This window comes from Erpetoichthys calabaricus, chromosome 4, assembly GCF_900747795.2.
Source record: "Erpetoichthys calabaricus chromosome 4, fErpCal1.3, whole genome shotgun sequence".
Lineage (NCBI taxonomy): Eukaryota > Metazoa > Chordata > Cladistia > Polypteriformes > Polypteridae > Erpetoichthys > Erpetoichthys calabaricus.
The window spans coordinates 82,502,211-82,524,494 of record NC_041397.2 but is presented as its reverse complement, the minus strand read 5'-3'; the positions used below and the strand labels follow the sequence as shown (position 1 = coordinate 82,524,494).

General features: G+C 34.8%; 1 protein-coding gene across 1 annotated transcript in view; it reads left to right on the top strand.

Annotated features, from left to right (window-relative positions):
- The window catches only part of ndfip2 (Nedd4 family interacting protein 2), an 81,508-nt gene extending 59,824 nt beyond the window's left edge, over positions 1–21,684 (top strand). Inside the window, exons 4-8 of the mRNA XM_028799576.2 lie at positions 2,483–2,576; positions 12,083–12,207; positions 15,921–15,987; positions 16,686–16,791; positions 20,769–21,684. Of these exons, the coding sequence (XP_028655409.1) occupies positions 2,483–2,576; positions 12,083–12,207; positions 15,921–15,987; positions 16,686–16,789 (390 nt within the window). The 3' untranslated portion in view covers positions 16,790–16,791; positions 20,769–21,684. The remainder of the gene's footprint in view (positions 1–2,482; positions 2,577–12,082; positions 12,208–15,920; positions 15,988–16,685; positions 16,792–20,768) is intronic.
- Positions 21,685–22,284: the final 600 nt, after the last annotated feature.

The following is a 22,284-nucleotide window of genomic DNA, read 5'->3' as shown; positions in this document are numbered from 1 at the left end:
GTATCGTACAAGACTGACATTGCATTGTCCTCATTGTTATACTTGTGAAATGGTTTAATACATTTTAAGTATATACACCAGTCAGCCACAACATTAAAACTACCGCAAAAACAGCTCAGATCCATTGAGACATGGATTCCACGAGACCTCTGAAGGTGTCCTGTAGATGTTAGTAGCAGATCCTTTAAGTCCTGCAACTTGCAAGTTGGGGCCTTCTTGGATTATGACTTGTTTTTTCAACACGTTCCTCAAATGCATGATCACATTGAAATCTGGGGAATTTGGAGGCCAAGTCAACATCTTGAACTTATTGTCATGTTCCTCAAACCATTCCTGAGCAATTTTGCAATATAACAGGGCACATTATCCTGCTGAAAGAATCCACTGCCACCAGGAAATACTGTTGCCTTGAAGGGGTTATGTGGTCTGCAGCAATCTTTAGGTAGGTGGTGTATATCAAAGTAACATCAAAACGAATGCCAAGACCCAAGGTTTACCAGTGGAACATTGCCCAAATTATTGAACTGCCTCCACCATCTTGTCTTCTATCCATAGCTTATCCTGCTGCCATTTTATCCCCAAGTAAACGACACACACTTGGCTCTCCACATGATCTAAAAGAAAACGTTCACCAGACCAGGCCACCTTTTTTCATTGTTCCATGGTCCAGTTATGATGCGTACATGCTCATTGTTGGCGCTTTCAGTGGTGGACAGGGGTCAACATGGGTACTCTGAATGGTATGCGGCTAAGAAGACCCCATTCATAGCAAACTGTGTTGCACATGTTCAGACATTTACCTGACATGGAAAGAATTAAGTTTTTCAGCGATTTATGCTACAATAGTTCTTCTGTTGTGTATTCAATTAAGTAGAAATGGCTGTTTTACACCTGCTAAGAAAATAAATGGTTGTATCATCTGTTAATAATGCTATCAAATGTCTTGCCTTTTACCCTGCTGTGACTTGCATATTTTTACAGGTTACTGTTTGACTCTAGTTATAGCCAAGTAATATTTCAATTGCTTTTAGACCATCATCCGCTTTCTTACTTTTTCTATTTTCCTTCATTTTTCTGCCTGCTTCTCTATATGACTGTGTCTTTTAATGCTGGCCTGCCATTTTGCTTCCTAGCTCGTTTTTTTTTTTTTTTTACTTTCTTTCACAAATGCCATTACCTACACTGTATTTGATTAGCTTCTCTTTATTTATTAGAATGTGCACTTTACCTTTGCTGGCTTGAGTGTTGATTTCTGTGGTATTATTTTTCATTTCTTGTCCATTGTTATAAATTAAACACAAGCCCCTTCATTGAGTTCTGCATTTCTTCACATGCTTAATGATGCTTCATTGCAGTTGAGAAAAAAAAAGCAAAAAATCCTTCTAAGGAATTAATTGCAACCAAGTTTTAGGAGCAAACACTGCACATAGAATTTAATTTTGCGCACAGATGAAAACAAGTGCAAGTACAAACTTTTCGTAATCACCAAAAAAAACATGATCTTGGCACACAGCACACACTCTGTATGTCAGCAATCTATAAAAAGTAAAGGTGCTCTGTCTAGCACACTATCAAAAGGTGCTATTGCACGCAACAAAGTACTGTATTTGAGCCAGAGACTCTCCTTTTACCCTCCCAGGTTTTAAGAGTACCTTTTGTGAGTTTGGGCAACTTTTCTATGTGTGCTGATGGGCATAGATGGGGCCAGGGTATCAGATTTTTTCCAGGGTAGTCTTAGCTGCTGCCTTTTCCTTTGTTTCTCCTTATTCTCATCCCTATAAGGGCAGCAGAATAGTCACATACTTAAGACAATCTTTTAACAATGCACAGCATTGATGAATATTAATCTAATATTAATGTTTGTAAATAATACAGACTTATGGTAGGAAGCATTAATCTGATACTCCACATTTTTACATTATAAATACAGGGTCAGTATTGTTATGTGTATATACAGTGAAATTCTTATTTGTATAAGCTGTTCAACATGCAACATTTGAAAAATCTAAGAACATATTTATCATCAGTGCTATGGCAATCTGGAAATGTAAACAAAATGTATATTAAAATTGTTTCATTTAAGTTTGTTTTCTTAGGCTCTGTTAAAGCTTATTATCACTTCTTAGTTAAGAAGAACCCTAAACCTAGAAGTAATCCAAACTACTGTTAAATATATGGTGAAATTGTGTGTTTATTCATTGCCTTCAGCTTACAGAAGAATTTCTGCACAAAGGGTTTATTTTGATTCACATTGTGAAATTTGCACACGGAGTTAAAACACTGTCTTCTCTTTTATGTGAAATCAAATTTTTTATTATTTCTTTATATTGCAAAGCATTTACTTTTTTCTGTCTTCAAACCAACAGTTTCTCATAATCACTCTTGAAATTTGATGTTAGTAAATAAATTAACCAGTTAAATATTTTGGTATGAATTTTCATTGTTTTGATTCTTTTTGATTGTTGTTCTTTCCTCTATATAGGTACAGGAAGAGGAGTTTACACCAAGAGATGATTTCAGTGATGCAGATCAGCTGAGAGTTGGCAATGATGGAGTATTTCTTTTGGCTTTTTTTAGTAGGTTTGCAAAGGTTTATATGTTTTTGTACAGAATTGTCTTTTACTGTCAGGAAAAAAAAACTTTTGTTTGCTTATAGTCATTTTTTATATCAAACTTTCATTTGTAAATTAAATATTTAAAAAGAATGGTTTAACACATGCAAATATAGAAACTTACAACTTTATTTTAAGTAAAATAATCATTTTCAAATTTGAACTTTTTTTTGTTATTAATATGTAATTATTCCAAAACCAATCTTTTCCTGTCCACCTACTTTATTGGATCTGCAGACATTTAATGAATTCTCCCATTTAGAGTTTTAATTTATTACTTGATTTCATAAAATTAAAAAAAAAAAAAGTTTTACAGCAAAGAAATATTCCGTAAAGACCCAGTTTTCTTTAAATTTTTGATGTAAACCTTTGCAGAGAAAAGGCAATTGTACTAGCTTGCTATAAAATGTTATGCTTTCCACCATTTCAGTTCAGACCTGGTGTATTACAAAAAGACATCTGTTCTTTTTATTTAGTTAATCAGTGAGAGTACCACTATAATGTCTATATTACAATTTGTGAATGTCAGAGCTTTCAGATAAACTTTGTTTGGGCAAAGTACAATCTATAGAGTACAAACTTTTTAGCTCAAGTCAAATTTGAGTAAATATAGAGTTTGCTTTTAAATGGTGTCTCTTCTTTATCTTCAGTAAAATTATGTATCATTATGTGACATACATAAGAACACTGATAAATTTGATTAAGCAAAATTTAATCTAATTTGAAGATATTCGGAGCAGGATTTCTTTAAATGGCAATGGTACTGCAGCTAAAAACACATGGTCATTAGAATTCTGCAGCTATACCATACTCTGACTGTGTGCCAGTAACATATATAATTTAATATGTCTCTTTGTGTTAAATGCTTTGTATGTGTGCACCTTTATCTCAAACTTGCTATACTTACAGCCAACATTCTGTGTTTTAGACAATCCAGTGTTTATAAGTGCACCTTTATCCCTAAAATATTTTGCTCACAATAAAAATTCACTGATTTTTAGAGGCATCATTCTTTTAGTTAATTGCACCTATGAAGAATTTTGTGATTATCATTAAAATATTCCATACAGTAATCCCTCGCTATATCGTGCTTCACCTTTCGCGGCTTCACTCCATCGCGGATTTTATATGTAAGCATATTTAAATATATATCGCAGATTTTTTGCTGGTTCGCGGATTTCTGCGGACAATGGGTCTTTTAATTTCTGGTACATGCTTCCTCAGTTGGTTTGCCCAGTTGATTTCATACAAGGGACGCTATTGGCAGATGGCTGAGAAGCTACCCAACTTACTTTTTTCTCTCTCTCTCTCTCTCTCTCGCGCTGACTTTCTCTGATCCTGACGTAGGGGGATTGAGCAGGGGGCTGTTCGCACACCTAGACGATACGGACGCTCGTCTGAAAATGCTGAAAGATTATCTTCACGTTGCTACCTTCTGTGCAGCTGCTTCCTGAAGCGACATGCTGCACGGTGCTTCGCATACTTAAAAGCTCGAAGGGCACGTATTGATTTTTGATTGAAAAACAAACTCTGTCTCTCTCTATCTCTCTCTCTCTCTCTTTCTCTGCTCCTGACGGAGTGGGTGTGAGCTGCCGCCTTCAACAGCTTTGTGCCGCGGTGCTTCGCATACTTAAAAGCCAAACAGCCCTATTGATTTGTTTGCTTTTCTCTATCTCTCTGACATTGTCTGCTCCTGACGCGCACTCCTTTGAAGAGGAAGATATGTTTGCATTCTTTTAATTGTGAGACGGAACTGTCATCTCTATCTTGTCATGGAGCACAGTTTAAACTTTTGAAAAAGAGACAAATGTTTGTTTGCAGTGTTTGAATAACGTTCCCGTCTCTCTACAACCTCCTGTGTTTCTGTGCAAATCTGTGACCCAAGCATGACAATATAAAAATAACCATATAAACATATGGTTTCTACTTCGCGGATTTTCTTATTTCGCGGGTGGCTCTGGAATGCAACCCCCGCGATGGAGGAGGGATTACTGTATATAATTTCTGGCACACTTATCAAAAGAAACACCTTTAGACACCTGCATGTAATGCATAATTTGATGAAAATTATTTTAACTCAATAATTGACCAAAGTGCTTTCAGATTTCAATGACTGAGAAAATACAATTGAGTTAACCTTGCTCTGTCTATAGTATGTAGTAAATCATTGACTTTAAAACGCTAATAAAACTATTGTGACTGCATGTACCACCACAGGACATTGAGAAGAAAAAATTAATGGGAAGGTAATGGTCCAGTTATAATGACTACCATAGTTATTAAAATGCTGTCTAAATAACCTCACCACCAGCACTAACAAAGTTATTGTAAAATATTGAATCTTCAGCGTTGATCTCAATGCTGAAACAGATAGTTTATCACTAATATTAGCAGCTATATCTGCAATTATCTGCTGAATACCCCATAGTAAAGAAAGGTTTGCTGACTTGTGTTAAGAGAATGTTACTTCTTACAGTTAACAAAAGCAGTTTCATTCTCGCGAAGTGTCCTTATTGCAATATGAGTGCAGTAAAAGGCTATGATTACGTTTTAAAAGCAGATGTTGTTTCAAGTTGTCTTCTTGTGTTGGGTTTTGGTTATGTTTTATAGATTACAACAGTAACTTGCAAAAACTTAATGTAGTGTTCCATCTGTTGGTTAATGGATTTCACCACAACAGGCAAGATGGAGTGATTGTTTAGTTAAGATATTCCTGACCTATCGGCCAGCTCCCTGAGAAGTGACAACAGATAGCTTATATAAAACCAGGAAAAACCCAAAAAGTGCTGTAGAGCAAATATACAATATCAGCCTTCTATCAAGGGAACTATAATAGAGCCTGTACATCATATTTTTTACTTTTGAGATTTAATGTTTTTCACATCAGTGCACATTATTATAACAGCTCGGTGATAAGAATTATTGTAAGTCGCCATTTAGCTGGTTTGGCTGTGTTTCCCCATTTAATGACGCATATCCACAAGATATCTCATATCTCATTATGTATATGAAAATATTCCAAAATCAGAAAATATCCGAACTACTTCTTGTCCCAGGGATTTTGGATTAGGGATACTCAACCTGTAATTTAATATTTTTGTTTAACATGTAAAAATGACATCATGAATGTTAATATCATGTGTGGTAGTTATAGGCAACAGATGACCATGAAAGGGACTTTCTCAATTTGCTAAAACCTTCCTGAATCAATTGGGATTAGAAAACTTGACAATTGTCTGTTTTCACATCTATTTGAATATGATATTTACTAAACAAGATTATAATATTTAAAAGCTTTTAAGTATAAAAGGTTACTAAACGGTTTTTTCATCCATCCATTTTCAGTACTTAACTGACTTAATTCCATTTTAGTATAATGAGAGGTGGAGCCTTTCTAGCACACCTGGACAGGGTGACGATCATCAAGGGGCACACTTATGCACACCGCATCTTTTTAGAATTGCCAGTTTACTACATCTTTTGATACTGAGGAATACTGAAATACCTGCTAACAAATGTATACAGATATACGGAGAAGATGTGTAATCTTTGCTAAGAATGAAGAATGTTATCCAGGGGATCTGTAATAATAATGATAATGCAATGATAATAAAACTAATATTAAAATAAATATTACAATTATTTGATTTGCTTTTAATGTCTAGTATCATCAAAGGATGTAATATAACACAGAAATTTTAGAGTTATTTAAAGTTTATCGTTAAACATTGCTCCAGTGCCATAGTAGTGTGTGACATCTATTAAAAAGTACTAGGGGGCTCCGCCGCCTGCTCGCTTCGCTCGCCAACCCCTGGATTTGGTTAACTGGATATACAATTTAAAGAGATTATTTTCATGGGATTTGTTTCATATGCATTATTTTCACTTTTACTTTAAAACTTCAGTTAAAACATTATTTGGAATTAACGCATTGAATTTTGATTCCGTGTTTGGATATACATTGTGACAATGCAACGTATAACTGCCCCTGAGTGAATATTGTTTCATTCTCTCTAATAAATAAACCGACTTTTTCAAATGTTTGTCCCTGTGATTTGTTGTCATAGCAAAAGCTGTTCTCACGGGAAACTGTAAACATTTTAATACGAATGGAATATCAAGATCTCCTTTTGTGTCTAATGTTATTCACGGAATATGTACTACATTACCTTTCTTGTCGCCTGTTAAAATTTCACGTTAGAATTGTTCATCCAATTTTTAATACAACTAATCTTGTTCCATTTGCGTAGTCCATCACTCATACATAAATTACACAATAACATTACAATACATTCTTCTTTCAACAGTAATTTGGCCAATGGAAGACCGGATGGTGTTAACGCTTGTAGATTTCTATGGGATATTGTAAATTGATGTTTTCATCTTCCACATGATCACCACCAACTGCTTCAACATAGTCTATTGATACGCATTTAATCAATTTGCCATGTAACCGATCAACAATTTTCGCGTTAATTCGTTTGACTTCACCGTTTCTCACTGCCATATTTAGATGAATGGGCGATTTCTAAACTGGATCTTCGGAAATGTATGTGTGTGTGTGTGTGTGTGTGTGTGTGTGTGTGTGTGTGTGTGTGTGTGTGTGTGTGTTCATAAGTAAGCACTTTAATGGATTGGTGTCTGTCCAGGTTAAGTATGGAATGCACCTGATGACCATGGTTTGAAAATTGTTGTAAGTAGGGCGTGACTTGAAAGAATCTCATGGCAAAAGTCTCCGTCTTGTGTGACTTGCTTCCAAGAAGTCTCTTCAAAAAGTCACGTCACAGGGTTACTCTTGTCTCGTCCCAAGATTTTTTTATTATAATAGAGAGAAAACAAGTAAACTTTCAATTAATAGTAATTGAAACTTAAACCCTCATAAACTGTATAAATAGAAATTTGGAGTTCCCACCCTTAACAACAATATTTTTGATCTTGGCAAAGAGAGAAATTTTCCATTGTTCCTCTTTTAGTCATATGTAGTAACCTTTCTGTTGTTCACAATGATGTTGGGAAATTTTGTAATTTAGACACTGTGCTGATGTTATTAAAAAGATAAAACAATGTTTTTTTAAATACAGTGATCCCTCGCTATATCGCGCTTCGTCTTTCGCGGCTTCACTCCATCGTGGATTTTAAATGTAAGCATATGTGAATATATATCGCAGATTTTTCACTGCTTCGCGGATGTCTGCGGTCTACAGTACGTGTGCTTCCTCAGTTGATTTGCCCATTTGAATTCAAACAAGGGACGCATTTGAATTGAAACAAGGGACGCTATTGGTAGATGGCTGAGAAGCTACCCAATCAGAGCATGCGGTTAAGTTCCTGTGTGCTGCTGATTGGCTCAGCGACGGAGTGCTGAATTAACCAGGAAGTACTAATCTCACTCATTCAGCATTAACGTGCACAAGCGCCAACAGAAGATGCAAATGATTGCAGAAAAGGTAAAAGTTTTGGATATGTTGAAGGAAGGAAACAGCTACACCGCTGCAGGACACCATTACAGCATAAATGAGTCCACGATTCTTTTTATTTAAAAAGGAGGAAAATCATATAAGATCTACGGCCGCAGTGTCTTTTAACCAGGGCGCAAAATGAGTTGCAAGTGGACGTTGTAAGGCAGTAGTCTGGATGGAATCTGCTTTAGGGATTTGGATTGAAGAGTGATGGAAGAAGAACAATGGTGGTGCTAAACAGTCGCCTGAAGAGGCTCCTTTAGAAGAGCTGTAACGCTATCCTTTGTTGTGCAGTAAAATTAAACTCATCGTTATCGGACAAGTCGTCGTGTCATTGTTGGTGAGTAACCATAATTAATTATTTACGTACAGTACTTATTACATGTACATAGTTTAGTGTCACTGTACACACATTTTATTGTATACAATTTTTCTTGCATTGTACTTATTTATTGATGGTGGCCTGTCTGTCGTATTGGCTGTAACATATGTGATATCGGAGGCGCTCGATATCTTTAAAATAATATTTAGGTTTTACTGTATGTAAACTGTGTTTACATACATAATTTCAACGAATCTTACCTAATATCTAAGAGAATACAAAGGGTTTATGTTGTATAATTGTGCGTGAAATGTTTATAATAGTGTGGGAGAGTTTATAAGGGCTTAAAATATATAAAAATAACCACATGAACATATGGTTTCTACTTCGTGGATTTTCTTATTTCGCGGGTGGCTCTGGAACGCAACCCCCGCGATGGAGGAGGGATTACTGTAATGCAATATACAGTATATGTAAACTCTTACCTTGGAACAGCCAACTAGTATGTTTAAGCTGTTTACAAAGTATGCAAGTGTTAACTTGAATAACGTGTCAGAAACATGGAAAGAGAGATGTGACTTTTTTGGATTATTTAAAAATAAGATGGAAAATGGAGCAGTTTTCATGTGTATTTGGAAACTTTATCTGATTTGAAAGTTGGAGCATTTTAAAATTTTAGTTACTTAATTTAAGAGTCAGTTATCACATTTTGTTGATGAATGAATCATATACAAAATTAATAGTGATAATAGAATACAATTACATGTATTAGTAGACTACATTAAATACATGTTTTTAACGGTACTTAATGATGTCATGTAGTTAAAAATGTAGCCTAGATAGGCTTACGGTGGCTCAATAGTTTTCACAAACAGCAGATCCCAACCAAGTGATGTACAAATGGCATTGATTGATGTCCAATTGTTGTTGGTCATGGAGGGTTTATGACTAATTGTAGTTCATATTTCTTAAACATAATATTTTTGAAAGACATACCCAATGGGAAGTTAAAATTTCTGCTAGTGTCTGAAGGTAAAATTGTTGGCTGCATCGGACAATGATGGAGAGCAAGTCTGATGCTTTGCTGATAAATCTTAGTGTCAGAGAAATACTGAATCCTTATAATGTACAGGTAATGTTGTCATGAGGTTTTTAGTGTAATGTAAATATTAAGTACATACTTGTTCATTCTGTGCCTACGATTTTTATTTATAGTTTAATAATATGAAATACATTATATGAAAATGTTGGTGCAACCACATTTGTGGTTAAACCAATAAAACAAATTGGATATTTTACTTTTTTCCAGACGCGGTTTTACTAGTGCAGTATATAGTCTGTGCATAATATCTCTTGTTTTATATTAATCAGTTTTTATTGTACAACCTAACATTTTATTTGCCTTTATAACAACTCCTGTACATTGCTTAGATGATGAAAATATTATGTCAACATAAACACCTAAATCCTTTTCCAGGCTGTGGGGCAGCTGATGCTTTTCTCAGCAATCATAGGGAGCAAGGCAGAAACAACATTTGTAGAATAATAATATTGTAATAATAATAATAATAACAATCATCATCATAATATTTGTCCTGAATATCTTCCTTCCATTAATCTATTCATATATTTTCCACTATAGGCACAATAATAATGATAAAAAAAAATTCCATCAATCTTCTTAACTGTCTTATCCAGGGCAGGGTCACGGGACAGGTGGCATCTATCCCAACAAGCATCAAACTCAAGGAAAAAACAACACCCAGAAAGGGTGCCAGTCCATCGCAGTCTGAACACACACACACACAAATGTCCCAATTAAGCAATGCCAATTCACCCAAGTTTAATGTGGTTGATGTATATGAAGTTTAGTACAGGTATTTTAGCATAGGCAGAGTGGTAGCAGAGAGCTGCTAGGTTTGCCTCACAGCACCAAGTTCTATATAGAGTCTGCACGTCTCCCTTTGTATTGACGGTTTGATTGGTATTAGTGAATGTGAGTTTTCATTCAAAAAATTGTGTTTAGTTCTTTTATTACCATATGATCAGCAAAAGTGACCCATCATGCTTTAAACTAGTTTCTAGTTCAAGCTACTCTCACACTAGGCCTTTCTCATTTTTTTTGAGTTTTTTATTGTGCCATTAATTTCATGTACAAAATTCACTGCAAGCAGAGAAGCAAGCAAGACTCATTGTTACTTTGAGAAAATAGTACCAAAAATCTGTGATAAAATATATTATATCCAGTTTAATTTTGTTGCCCCAAGCATGCCTCAAAAATGTAGAGGGTACATTTTATTAATTTGAAACTTTTGCTACTTCAAAGTGGACATATTCAATAAGATTTACCGTAGATACTCACGTATTAGTCGATCTCGCAGATAAGTTGAGTGTATTGTTTAAGCCGAAAATTATGAAATTTGTTATGACCCGCGTATAATTCAAGGGTAAAACTTGACAGCTATCAGGGATAGAGGGCGACAATCAGCTGTTAATGGTGACAAAACTCACTGTCACGTCACAGGCATTCCCTCTGTGCTTGGAGAAATGCTAGACTCGTTGACTTGGCAACTAATCCTTGCGTGCGCGTGAGTTGCAAAATGTAAACAAAGGCAAGATGGCGTCTATGTCACAAGGGAGCGAAGCGAGTGCAGAAAAGAAAACACTCGGCAGACGATGTTTTGTACATTATCACTGAGTCGGACTCTGATTTTTCAGAATCGGATTTTATTGACAGTGATCAGGAATCGAGCAAGAGAGTGAGAAGCCGGCATCAGCTGATCGGACACCAGCCGATGTCGCGCCAGCTGATCGGCTGCTAGCTGAACGCATTCGCACAGCCGATGCAGCTACGGCAAGGTTCGCGTAGGAGGAATACCCAGACATTGATCCGTGGGAGCCGAACTGGCTACCGGACTTCACAAGACAGCATGGCTTGCTGTTGGACACGACAGATCACCCGCTGCTGGACTACTTCAGGCTGCTCTCTCCTGATGCTGCTTTTCAGCTACTGTCAGACGAGACAAACAGGTAGGCAGAGAAATTTTTTGAATCGCGGGCTGCTCTTGCATCGCATTGATAGCGTGCGTTGCCTTGGTTCTTTTGATTCCAAATCTGGTTGCACGTGGCAGCTAATGGTATGTTTGTTATCCAAAACCTGCAAAAGCTAATGCTCAAATTCAAGTATTTCACAGTTTAAAGAATTATTTAATAAAAACTAGCTAATTAGCAATAGTATTGCTGGCTTATAATTATTTCAAAGACCATGGGAAACAGCAGATGACTGGTGACTTAACACCGTGAAGCGTTGAGTGTACAACGTCGTTGCCCAAATTCTATGGACAATTGTGTTGCCCCACGGATAAGTCGACCCTGTTTTTTTGAATGAATTTTAAGGCATAAATTTTTCGACTTATACGCGAGTATCTACGGTAAGTCTTTTCTTCACAGAGGGACTTCGGTACCTATTAGTTCCATTATAAAATGCAAGAGCAGGATAGGTACTCTTTAAAATATATAAAATTTGCTTCACTTTTGAATGCAGATTCATGTGATAAACTAATATATAAAATGACTGCAAAGAAATATCTTTGACATGAAAAATATAAATTTATCCTTTGATATATTTTATTTATTTATTGTCATTCATGAAATGTTGAATAGTAAAGACTTTCTTTTCTTCTTCACAGTGGCATTTTTGTTCAACTGGATTGGCTTTTGTCTCTCTTTTTGCCTAACCAACACTATTGCTGGACGTTATGGTGCAATTTGTGGATTTGGACTTTCATTGATTAAATGGATTCTCATTGTTAGGGTATGTAGAACAAATGTACAGGTTATTGCCTTTGAATGTGTAGAATGTATAAAAGGTAAGTGGTTTGAATTTTTCTTTTCATTGTCATGTTTCTGGAGAGAACATATAATGTATAAAATAACAATCCGTCAACAGAAGTTGGGACACCTGTACAAATAGTTTGATTTGTTAGTTTGAAAGGCTTAATTTTCTTTAATTGCCACAGAACATCTGTAGGCTGTAACCTATTAGTTGTTTTCTGATAAAGCCCATTTGTAATATTCTGAAATTTCCATGAACCATGAAGACTTGTCAAAACTGTAACAATAAATTTCATGGTCATGTTGTAGTATTTTGGAGGAAATTGTCATGCCCTCATTCAGTGATAGAGTATGTAATTAAGCTGAAAATATGCCTAATAGAATGACATTTACACTAAACATTACAGTTATTTTACCAAAAATTACATAAGGGGAAGACAATGCAAGTTTTGGAATGGCAAGTATAAACATTCAGTGGCAAGACATAAAGCTGACTATTCTGACAAGGTGGCAGACAAGCTGGTAACTTAAAATAGGCGTGTGGCAGTGCGGGTTAGCTTCACGCTTCCAGTTGATCTCAGGTGCCTCTTGAACCCGATACTGTTGATGATCATGACTGGGATGAGCTTGGTAGATGAGGACAAAACACACACACATAGCAAGGGTAAAGGTGTAAAATGTGCTGCAGTACTTTTATTAAAAAATAATTCAAACTGTTCAAAAGTGCAGTGCAACAAAAAGTCCAATAAACAAATCCTCCAATAAAAAGAGAAGTGTCCGTGTGGAAATTAAAAGTCAAGCAATTAAATAATCCATTAAAACATGGCAGGAAACTGTCCCCAAAAAAGGTGTCCTGGAGCAGTCCTTTGAAACGGATGTCCCCTTAGCTTATCCCTATACAGGCTCTTGTAGCCAAGGAGGTGCCGATTCAACAATTCAGCCCACTGCTCCTAGGCTCGGGCCCCTGTTGCCATCTGTGGCCCCAGCAAGGCACTAAGTCAAAGCCTCTGACTCCCACCGTCAGGCTTGAACCCCTTGTGTTCCTACCTTTCTGCTCTCCCTGTTTTAACCCCTCTCTCTTTCTCTTTTTCCGTTGTTTTCCTTTTAATATGGCGGGCTGTGGTGATCAGCAGCACCCAATGCCAATTTGGGTCACTGGTGATCCTGCACCTGTGTACTAAGTGCAGGGCCGTTCACTCCTGCCATGTTACCATGCCCATCCATAGACACAAGTGAGGCAATTAGATTTTATTTAAAACGCCAACCAGCCACGTACTTCAGTTTACCACAAGGCAAAGTAAAGCAGGTATGAGAAGCTGATCTGCATTTACTGAAAGTTACTTGTAGCTACCCTAGCTGACAAGGAATGTGTCATTTCCTAGTGAAATAAAAGATGCATGTAGTTTTATGTACTGGCTAATTTACCAATTTGTCCCTGTTTACATGTTTGAAATTCTCTAAACCATGCATAAAATTAGTGGCTAACTGACTACTAACTGGCTGTATTTAGTTTAGTAGAAACATATAAAGCTCTTAAAATGGACTCAGTACTAAGTCAGTTAAACTGCTAAACTTTAAAATCACACATCAGCTTTATTAGAGTCAGATACATTTATTTAGAATGAACAAAAAGTCTGAAAACCATCTTAATTATGTAATTTTTCTTTTTTCTTCTTCTTGTGATGGGATAGTTAAGTTCTACATATATGAATGTAATACTATCGATTATAACAAAAAGTTCAGTTTATTGTCATTATTATTTTCATGCTAATAGCCAGCTTTTTTTGTTTTATGAAAGTAACAACATATTGCATTGCATGAGCCTTTAATTTGTCCTAAATTGTAGATTGTTCCTGGCTGTTTAACATTTTTATATGTAGAATTTGTCCTCTGCTTAGTGTCCCCATATTCATAAGTTGAAGCTGATGTTGCCCCCCACCCCAGCCTTCTGGTTGAAATTGAAATAAGTGGATAGGAGCATGTATATATGTCAGGATTTCTCTAATTCTACATAATAACTAAAGAGCTTTGACACTACTTTGCAGTTTTGGATGAAAATATTCTTACATGTCACCGCCACTTTTTATTTTGTTTCTTAACACTAGAATTTCTAAAGCCTATGAAAAAAGTCTGGTTTTTTCATGAGATGTAATATCAGATTAGGACGAACAGTCTAAGAGATTGATAATGTCTGAATATGTACTGTATATTAGATGCAGTAACTAACTCCTGTGCTGGTCAGCTACATCAGATTACTATCCGTTAGAACAGGTATCTTCCTGCTTATTTTACAATCCTCTGTGGCTTTTCAGCAGTGGATCAGAATTGGCCAGTTTTTGCTTGTTGTGTGTAATCGTATAAACTTGCCAATCACCAGTCACTTTTATATTTAAAATTTTAACTGCACACACATACTGCACTTGCTGGCTTTCCTTTAAGCAGGTAAAAGCAAGTTAAAACGGAGTGTAATGACTGGCTAATGTGCAATGGCGTGTGAGCCAGTTGTGTACATAACCGGAATGCTGAAAGTTTCCTTAAGCTGTGTGGTAACGTCCCTTTCTTGTAATTGGAGCAACCTGAGTATGTAGTTACATGGGAGATGAAATCTGAAAGACTAAAAATTTTTAAATTTCTATTTTAAAAACCTAATAAAATAACAAGTAAAAGAAATGTTCATGAATATTTTAGAAAAAAGACATAAAACAGAAGGTGAGTGGGCAAAGATGACATACACAAGTTCTTTAAAGGTAAATGCCTATAAGCCCTCTGTTTGCAGTTTATTCAGAGTTTCATGCTCAGAGTTCTGTAGCATTGCAATTGTAAACCCACCAGTCAGAAACTGTTGCCTAGAGGTGAACAATTCACTTTTTACTGATAGACTAATAATGGAGTATATTTTTTGCCCCATGCAAGACTGTAGAGAGCAAAAAGATTTTTTAGTATCACTTTTCATGTACTCAATGAGAAAAGAAAGAATGTCAGCTGTTAAACCTGAATTGCAGGCAAAACAAACCAGTCAGTAATGCAAGTTTAACTGACATCATTAAATTTCATCCTTTTGTTAGATATATTTTAAATTAAAATATGCAGATTTATATGCATTTTAATTAATCCAAATACAGGCTATTAGACATAGCAATCAAAAGCTGAAGCCTTGTTGCCAAGCCTAGCAAACATTTTTAAAAATGGATGTTTCAAGTCTTTGTGTACTGTGTTTAACAAACAATGTTTCATTTTAAGGCATCATCTTTTTGACACTCTCAAGCTGATACTGTCCTGCTCCATATGTCTGAACATTCAAGTCCAATTAATAATAATAAAATAAAATAATAAAATTCATTATATTTATATAGCGCTTTTCTCAGTACTCAAAGCGCTATCCACACAGGGAGGAACCGGGAAGCGAATCCACAATCTTCCACAGTCTCCTTACTGCAAAGTAGCAGCACTACCACTGCGCAATTCACAAAATACCTTTTGTAGGGCCTTCAAAAAACTAACATTCTTGACTCAATATATGCCATCTCTTTTTGTGTTATTTTTTTTTCTTTTTTGAAGCACTGTATAATTGGCTACTGCCCTTATTTATTTATTTGTGTTTTTGTTTCTTGGATTGCTTGTGCAAATACTTCACTGATAAAATGTGCAAAATGGCGTGAATTAACATACTTTAATGTTAATTTTATTTTGCAGTTTTCTGACTACTTTACGGGATATTTCAATGGACAGTACTGGCTATGGTGGATTTTCCTTGTTCTTGGTGAGTTTTATGATGCGTTTTTATTCCTCTAAAGGTAACTTGTTACAATGTTCACTCTTGAGTCCTTCAAAACCTTTATTTGTGGACAGATATTTAAACCATATTGCATTTTTATTAACATTTTAAGATAACATCAAATGTCTAAATTGGTTTCTTGCATTGCAAAGAGAAACTAAGATTATGAAACCATCATTCTTATTCAGTATTTTTGTAACTCCCATATATTCATGTTTAGAGGGTTTCAGTGAGTTCATGTTTTGGGTTAAGGTGTATGTTACTTCTCTTGTGATTATCCTGTACTGCCCTCTAGTGCTGAATTGAATTACAATTGTAATGAAATCTCAAATACAGACAATTTAGGTAATTAGGATACTGTATGTAAAACTTCACAAATGCAATGTTAGTTTTATTTCATGTTTAGAAATACCATAGTCATGTGAAAGAACTTCAGAATTTTAAAATAAATGTTGAGATGTTAAATACTGCATTATAATCTTGCCCTTTAAACTGATCTCATTTCTGTTATGAATGTTTATTATCAGTGAGAGAGAAAACGTGTTTCCTCTTTTGTTCTTCTTGTATCATCACATTATTAAATATATTTTCTAAATTATTGGATGACCTTTTATTTTCTAATTATATGAAACATTATAAAAAATGAATTATATGAAACCATATGAACTTTGCTTCTCTTCAAGGTCTTCTTCTGTTCTTCAGAGGATTTGTGAACTATCTTAAAGTTCGCAATATGTCCGAAAGTATGGCAGCATCTCACAGAACAAGATTTTTATTTTTGTACTAAAGGTAATCAAAATATTTGAGAACATTAAGACAAGTTTTGATTTGGCATGCATAAGAAGTTGCATGTATAATTAGTACTGCATAAACTTAAAAAGAAACAACATATGAAATGAAGTTGTTAACTGTAATGGAATAATATGTAATGTTAACGTCTATACAGTATATGATATTTAAAACGTATGTGGTAAAAGTCATGCAAATATAAATACTAATTTGGGTGAATTCTATCAACTGAGATAAACCCTAGTTAAAGTTACAGTTGAAACATACTGTGATATCTGGTTAACATGTACAAAATGTTTTTTGACCCCCTAACAGGTTGCTACTACTTTAGACTATATTATGATGATTTTTTAGACGTAATGCTAATTAAGTGTTGCATATGACGGTAATACTTGAGAGTAAATAAGTTTGTTTTTCATATGAATTAAATATAAATAAGAGTAGTATTTTGCTTACCATGTATGTTTGCTTATGGCAAAAAATCTAAGCAAATTGAGAAGTCTGCGTCCATTTAAAAAAAATGCAAAACACATGAGATTGGAGCTTAAAATCATATGCCTGTTTCCTTTGAATTCCCTGTGTTGATGTGGGGAAGTTGGATGCATACTAAAAGCATTAAGTCCTACTCTTTTGCTGTTGATTGTTAATTATAAGTAATATATTTAAGTTTGAAATTTACATGACTAACCTTAGTTAAGAGATGGTCATGCTTGCCTTATTTACGATTGAAAGAAAAAATATGTAAACCTTTTGCATTTTTATTATTACATTTTTTTTTGTTTTTTTTCCCCCTTCATTGTGAAGTGCAAAATATGCCTATGGATTGTTAATTGTCTCTCTGTGTATTGTTTGTCACCTCCTTAAGCATTCTACAGTGTGCTTATGCAATCGTTAATTCTGGATGTCCACTTCTAGGGGGAGTAGCAACTGTAGTGAATTTGGTTAGTTTGCGACTAACTGTATCCTGATGAAGGCCCAGAACTTTGTGTTGATTGGCCCATGCTGCCTTTCAACAGATTTCTGTTGTGAAGAGCAGAAACTCATATTTGTACATATTGTTATTTATTATTATTACAGGGTAGAACAATTCAAATCCACACATGAATATCATTTGATTAACTAAACACCTAAATACCTGAGCAGAGTTATTTCTTTCCTAAAGGATATGTTTTTTCAGTCCTTGACCTTGACTTTTGAAATATGTCCAGTGAAGATATGACAATATATATTTTGCCTCTCTTATTTGTTCAATCAGATTTTCTGTATTTTTTATTACTAGATCTTGCCTTGTGCTCATTGTTCTGTGACACCCATCTAGATACAGTATATCAGTTAGAAAAATGAAAGGATGGGTGAAAATCAGATCATATTTTAGGAGTCATTCATACCAGAATCCAGAAAATTCTGAAACATTTACAAATATTTGTTCACAATCATATGTAAAAATGGTATCATTGCCCAGAATACTGCGACACATTGCAAAATTCTGATCTTGTTTAGATTCTATCTATCTATCTATACAAGAGCATGCACACTCATTGTTTCTCTGCACACCATGAACGGTGTTATGGGAGCCACAAATACAATAAAAAGTATGTATTTTCTGTTAGGTAGTTTGGCTGTCCTGTTTACAAAGTCCCATCGCTCATTCCAAATATACACTCTGCTGTACCTGTAGAATGAGGTGACTTTTCAGCTCTTTTCAACTCTTCCTTGGGAACCTATTTGGCTACAGAGACAAATGGCTAGAATGCACTTTCTTGTGTCTTTTTCACATCCAGCATGCCAATAAAATAAGAGAGCATGTAGCTATTAAAGTCTGTTATAAGCATTGCTAACTATGCTGAATTTTACCATATTAGCTTGCTTTGCCATCATTTCTTTGATGTTTGGTTAGATTCTGGGCACCTAGACATCTTTTTTTTTGCCTCAATTCAAAACTTACAAGCTTATTTTCTTCTTTTCAAACAGCAAGCAGTTGTGGCCAGAATGGACCACTTCTATTGGCATGTAAAATGTACCTGCTTCTATTGTACCTTTAAATTGATTGAAAAAAGACTAGGACATTTCTGAATCATAGGTTACCTAGTTAATGTACTAACAGACCAAAGCAACAAACTGTTTAAAACAAATTTAAATAAAGATTTACCTGCAGTAGAAGAAACCTTCATGTAAACTATCTAGTTCATTTATGTGTCCATATTGTTATACAGGAGCTATGCTTCCACCATACTAAAAATGTAGAAGTAGAATGGTAGTCATTTTCACCGTGAGTTTCACTTGATGTCCTGATTAAGTGTACAAAAATGTGCGCAAGTTGCTAATATCCTGTTTCACATTCGGTGTTAGCAAATACATGGCTGTCCAAGTGCATGTGATTGAATCTCATTGTGGCTTTCTTCATATAAGCTTCAATGTGAAAGGAAGATTGTTTTATACCAGAAACATAATTAAAACAAACAGCTAGTGGAATGAAGTTTGAAAGTACTTTCCAAAAAAGATACACAATTTAGGTACTGAGAAAGTAAATAGCACCTGCTTCCTAGAATGTTCAGCCTTCTTAAAAGTACAAACGTGTAAATGCCAACAGGGAACTTGTCTTATAGTCAGTATCTCATAAAATTGCCAATGATGGTCTAGTTATTTGTTGATTGGCAAATTAGGTGTTTACAGTGAAATTCAGCTGATTTCAGTCACAGCCCAGTGTATTGGTTCATGAGTACTTTTTCTGACCTGAAAGGAAGCGGTTCAGCTGAAAATGGCTTTGCTACAAAAAGTTAAAGCATATATGCACAGAAATAAAAGGTGACATTCTGTTTCTCCATCATACATAATTACAGTGGAACCTCGGGTCATGAACGTCTCGGACCACGTACAAATCGGGTTATGACCAAAAAGTTCACCAAACTTTTGCATCTGTTCACAGCCACACACTCGGGTGACGAACAAGCCAGTTTTCCTTCCGTTTCATACGCGCCAATGATTTCCACACATGTTCAGTCTCTCCCTGTGCATTCCCTGTGCAGCGAGAGAGTGCAAGAACATGAGTGAGAGAAAGAGAGAGCGAGCGAGAGAGTCCAAGCAGAAGAAGTAAACATTACAGAAGAAGTAAGTAAACATTTAGTTTACTATTACACTATGCAATCTATGGTATAATTAACTATTTTTGTGCTTAAAAATCTTTAAAAAATATATATATATTTATTTACATACAGCTCATACGGATCAGAACGGATTAATTGTATTTACATACAATCCTATGGGGGAAATTACTTTGGGTCATGACCAAATCGGGTTGCGACCAGCGTTTTGGAACGAATTACGGTTGTGACCCGAGGTTCCACTGTATAACTTGTATTATTGCCACGGCAGTTATCATTTTGCTATCTAAATATTTACACATTAGAGGCATTGGGAAACAAATCGGTCTTTTAATTAAATGTTGCTGTTGTGCATGTCTGTGTGCAGGATGGAATTCAAATAACCTGTGAGATTTAAAGAAGGTGGTTCATGATGTTTAAATTAGCTTTCTGAGTTTAATTTGAATTCTATAATGTGTGTTTAAAAATGTTAGATGAGGAAAGCATATTAAGAACAGAATATTATTATTATTTACAATACATAAATTTAAGAGCGCAAATCATATAGAGACAAATATTCATACATGAATTCATAATAAGCCTTTATCTGGACTTGTCATAAGTTAGAAATCCAAAATAATTGTCTCTGGACTTTTGAAATCATTTACCAGTCTGTCTTGATTCTCTGTTGTTAATTTGTCCTTCTTTGGCATATCCTTTTGTAAAGCACCATGTGTGGATAGAAATACTTATGTGCAGTTACATTTTTTCATGTCTCTAGTAAATAAAAGTGGTTTATCCAGACATTTCTATAATTAAAATCATACATTCTTACATTCACTGTTAAAATATTGCTAAAACATTATTAGTGTGTATTTATTCTTTATTTCTTAACAGACTGCCCTGACCAAACATTCCTACCTAATGTGAAATACCTGGACAGTTGACAGTCTGCTTGGTTAACTGGATACAAAAAAACTTTGGACATCAGCAGAGAAGAAACATGATCAAAATCTTAGTTTTTATTCTATTAACAACATAGCCAAATGCTTGCATTTTTGACTTACAGTTTGCAAACTTGCTTCTCAGAATAATTGTGTTGTATTTGATGAACTGATGAGTACAAGTACAAAAAACAATGCCTATGCAAACTGGAATATCAAAAAAAAAAACTTTTGATTAAGCTCTACAGTATCTTCGCAAAATATCATAAGGCTCATTGATGTGTTTTTTTTTATTCAAACAACATTAATAATGTTTATTATACTCAGTATGTTATGTTTATTTTGTCATCAAATATAATCAAAATATATACACCAGTGAAAGGAATGTCAGTTTTTTCTAAATTGTATTATATTATATAATATAAATTAATCTGAATTGGGTCTGACTGAATTTATCATTTTAAAACTGGAATTTGTATATAACCCTTAATAACAAAAATGCTTTTTTGCACCCGTCTCAAATGTGTCACTTTGTTACCATTTTTATGTTTCTTTCCTTAACTTTCTTCATTAATTGTTTTTTTCTTTATGAAAGGTTAATATTACAAAAACAAATATTTTTCATTAAAAAATCAATAAGCTGCATGATTAAATTATTTGTGATATTTGCAATACTTGCAGATTTATCACTTTCACAGGATTAGTGAAAGCAAATAAAAAGACAGCTTTCTCATAATTTTGAGAAATAATTTGTTATAACAATTTGAATATTTTGTGAAAAATACTTTTAAATAGCTATGTAAAAATCCTGTATGTTTACCATTTGGATGTCTTAAATAATTGCTAATAAAAGCTTACAATATCTCTTTCATAGACTGGTCTTTCAAATATTAAAAAAAAAAAAAACTGGAATATGTATATTGTAAGATAATTATTGTAATATGATGGAATAGAGCAATTGTTTTTGTCTTTATATAGTTGGTTCAGATGATATCATCAGAATTAAAAAGAAGTGTGATGTACAGTGGTTTGGCCATACTATGCCAGCTTTGGGGCATGAATGTGTTGTTAGGAACTGCGTGATACGATCAAGTCAGAGTGGACCAAAATCCCTGTCTGCAGAATCTTGTTGAGTCAGCCCACTGAATCTGTAGTGACACACAATCTGGATGGGACCTGTTTTAAAGTATGTGTTACACAAACAAATTAGCAAAAGAGCAGCAACTAGGGAGGAAGTATTATTTTGTGAAAAATAATGGACATCTAGACAGTTGTGAGTATTAAATCTGACACTAGTAAGTGTTACCTGCATATCAGAAAGGTCCTTAAACAAACTAAAATAAAAAAGCTTCAGTACAGACTGAATAAGGTGGTGTCTTTTCCACTCCTGTTCCAGTCCATATCTGATATGTCTTTAGACTTGCAGCAGGTGCCCAGAAACAGGCAAATATTATTCCTATAGCAAAAAC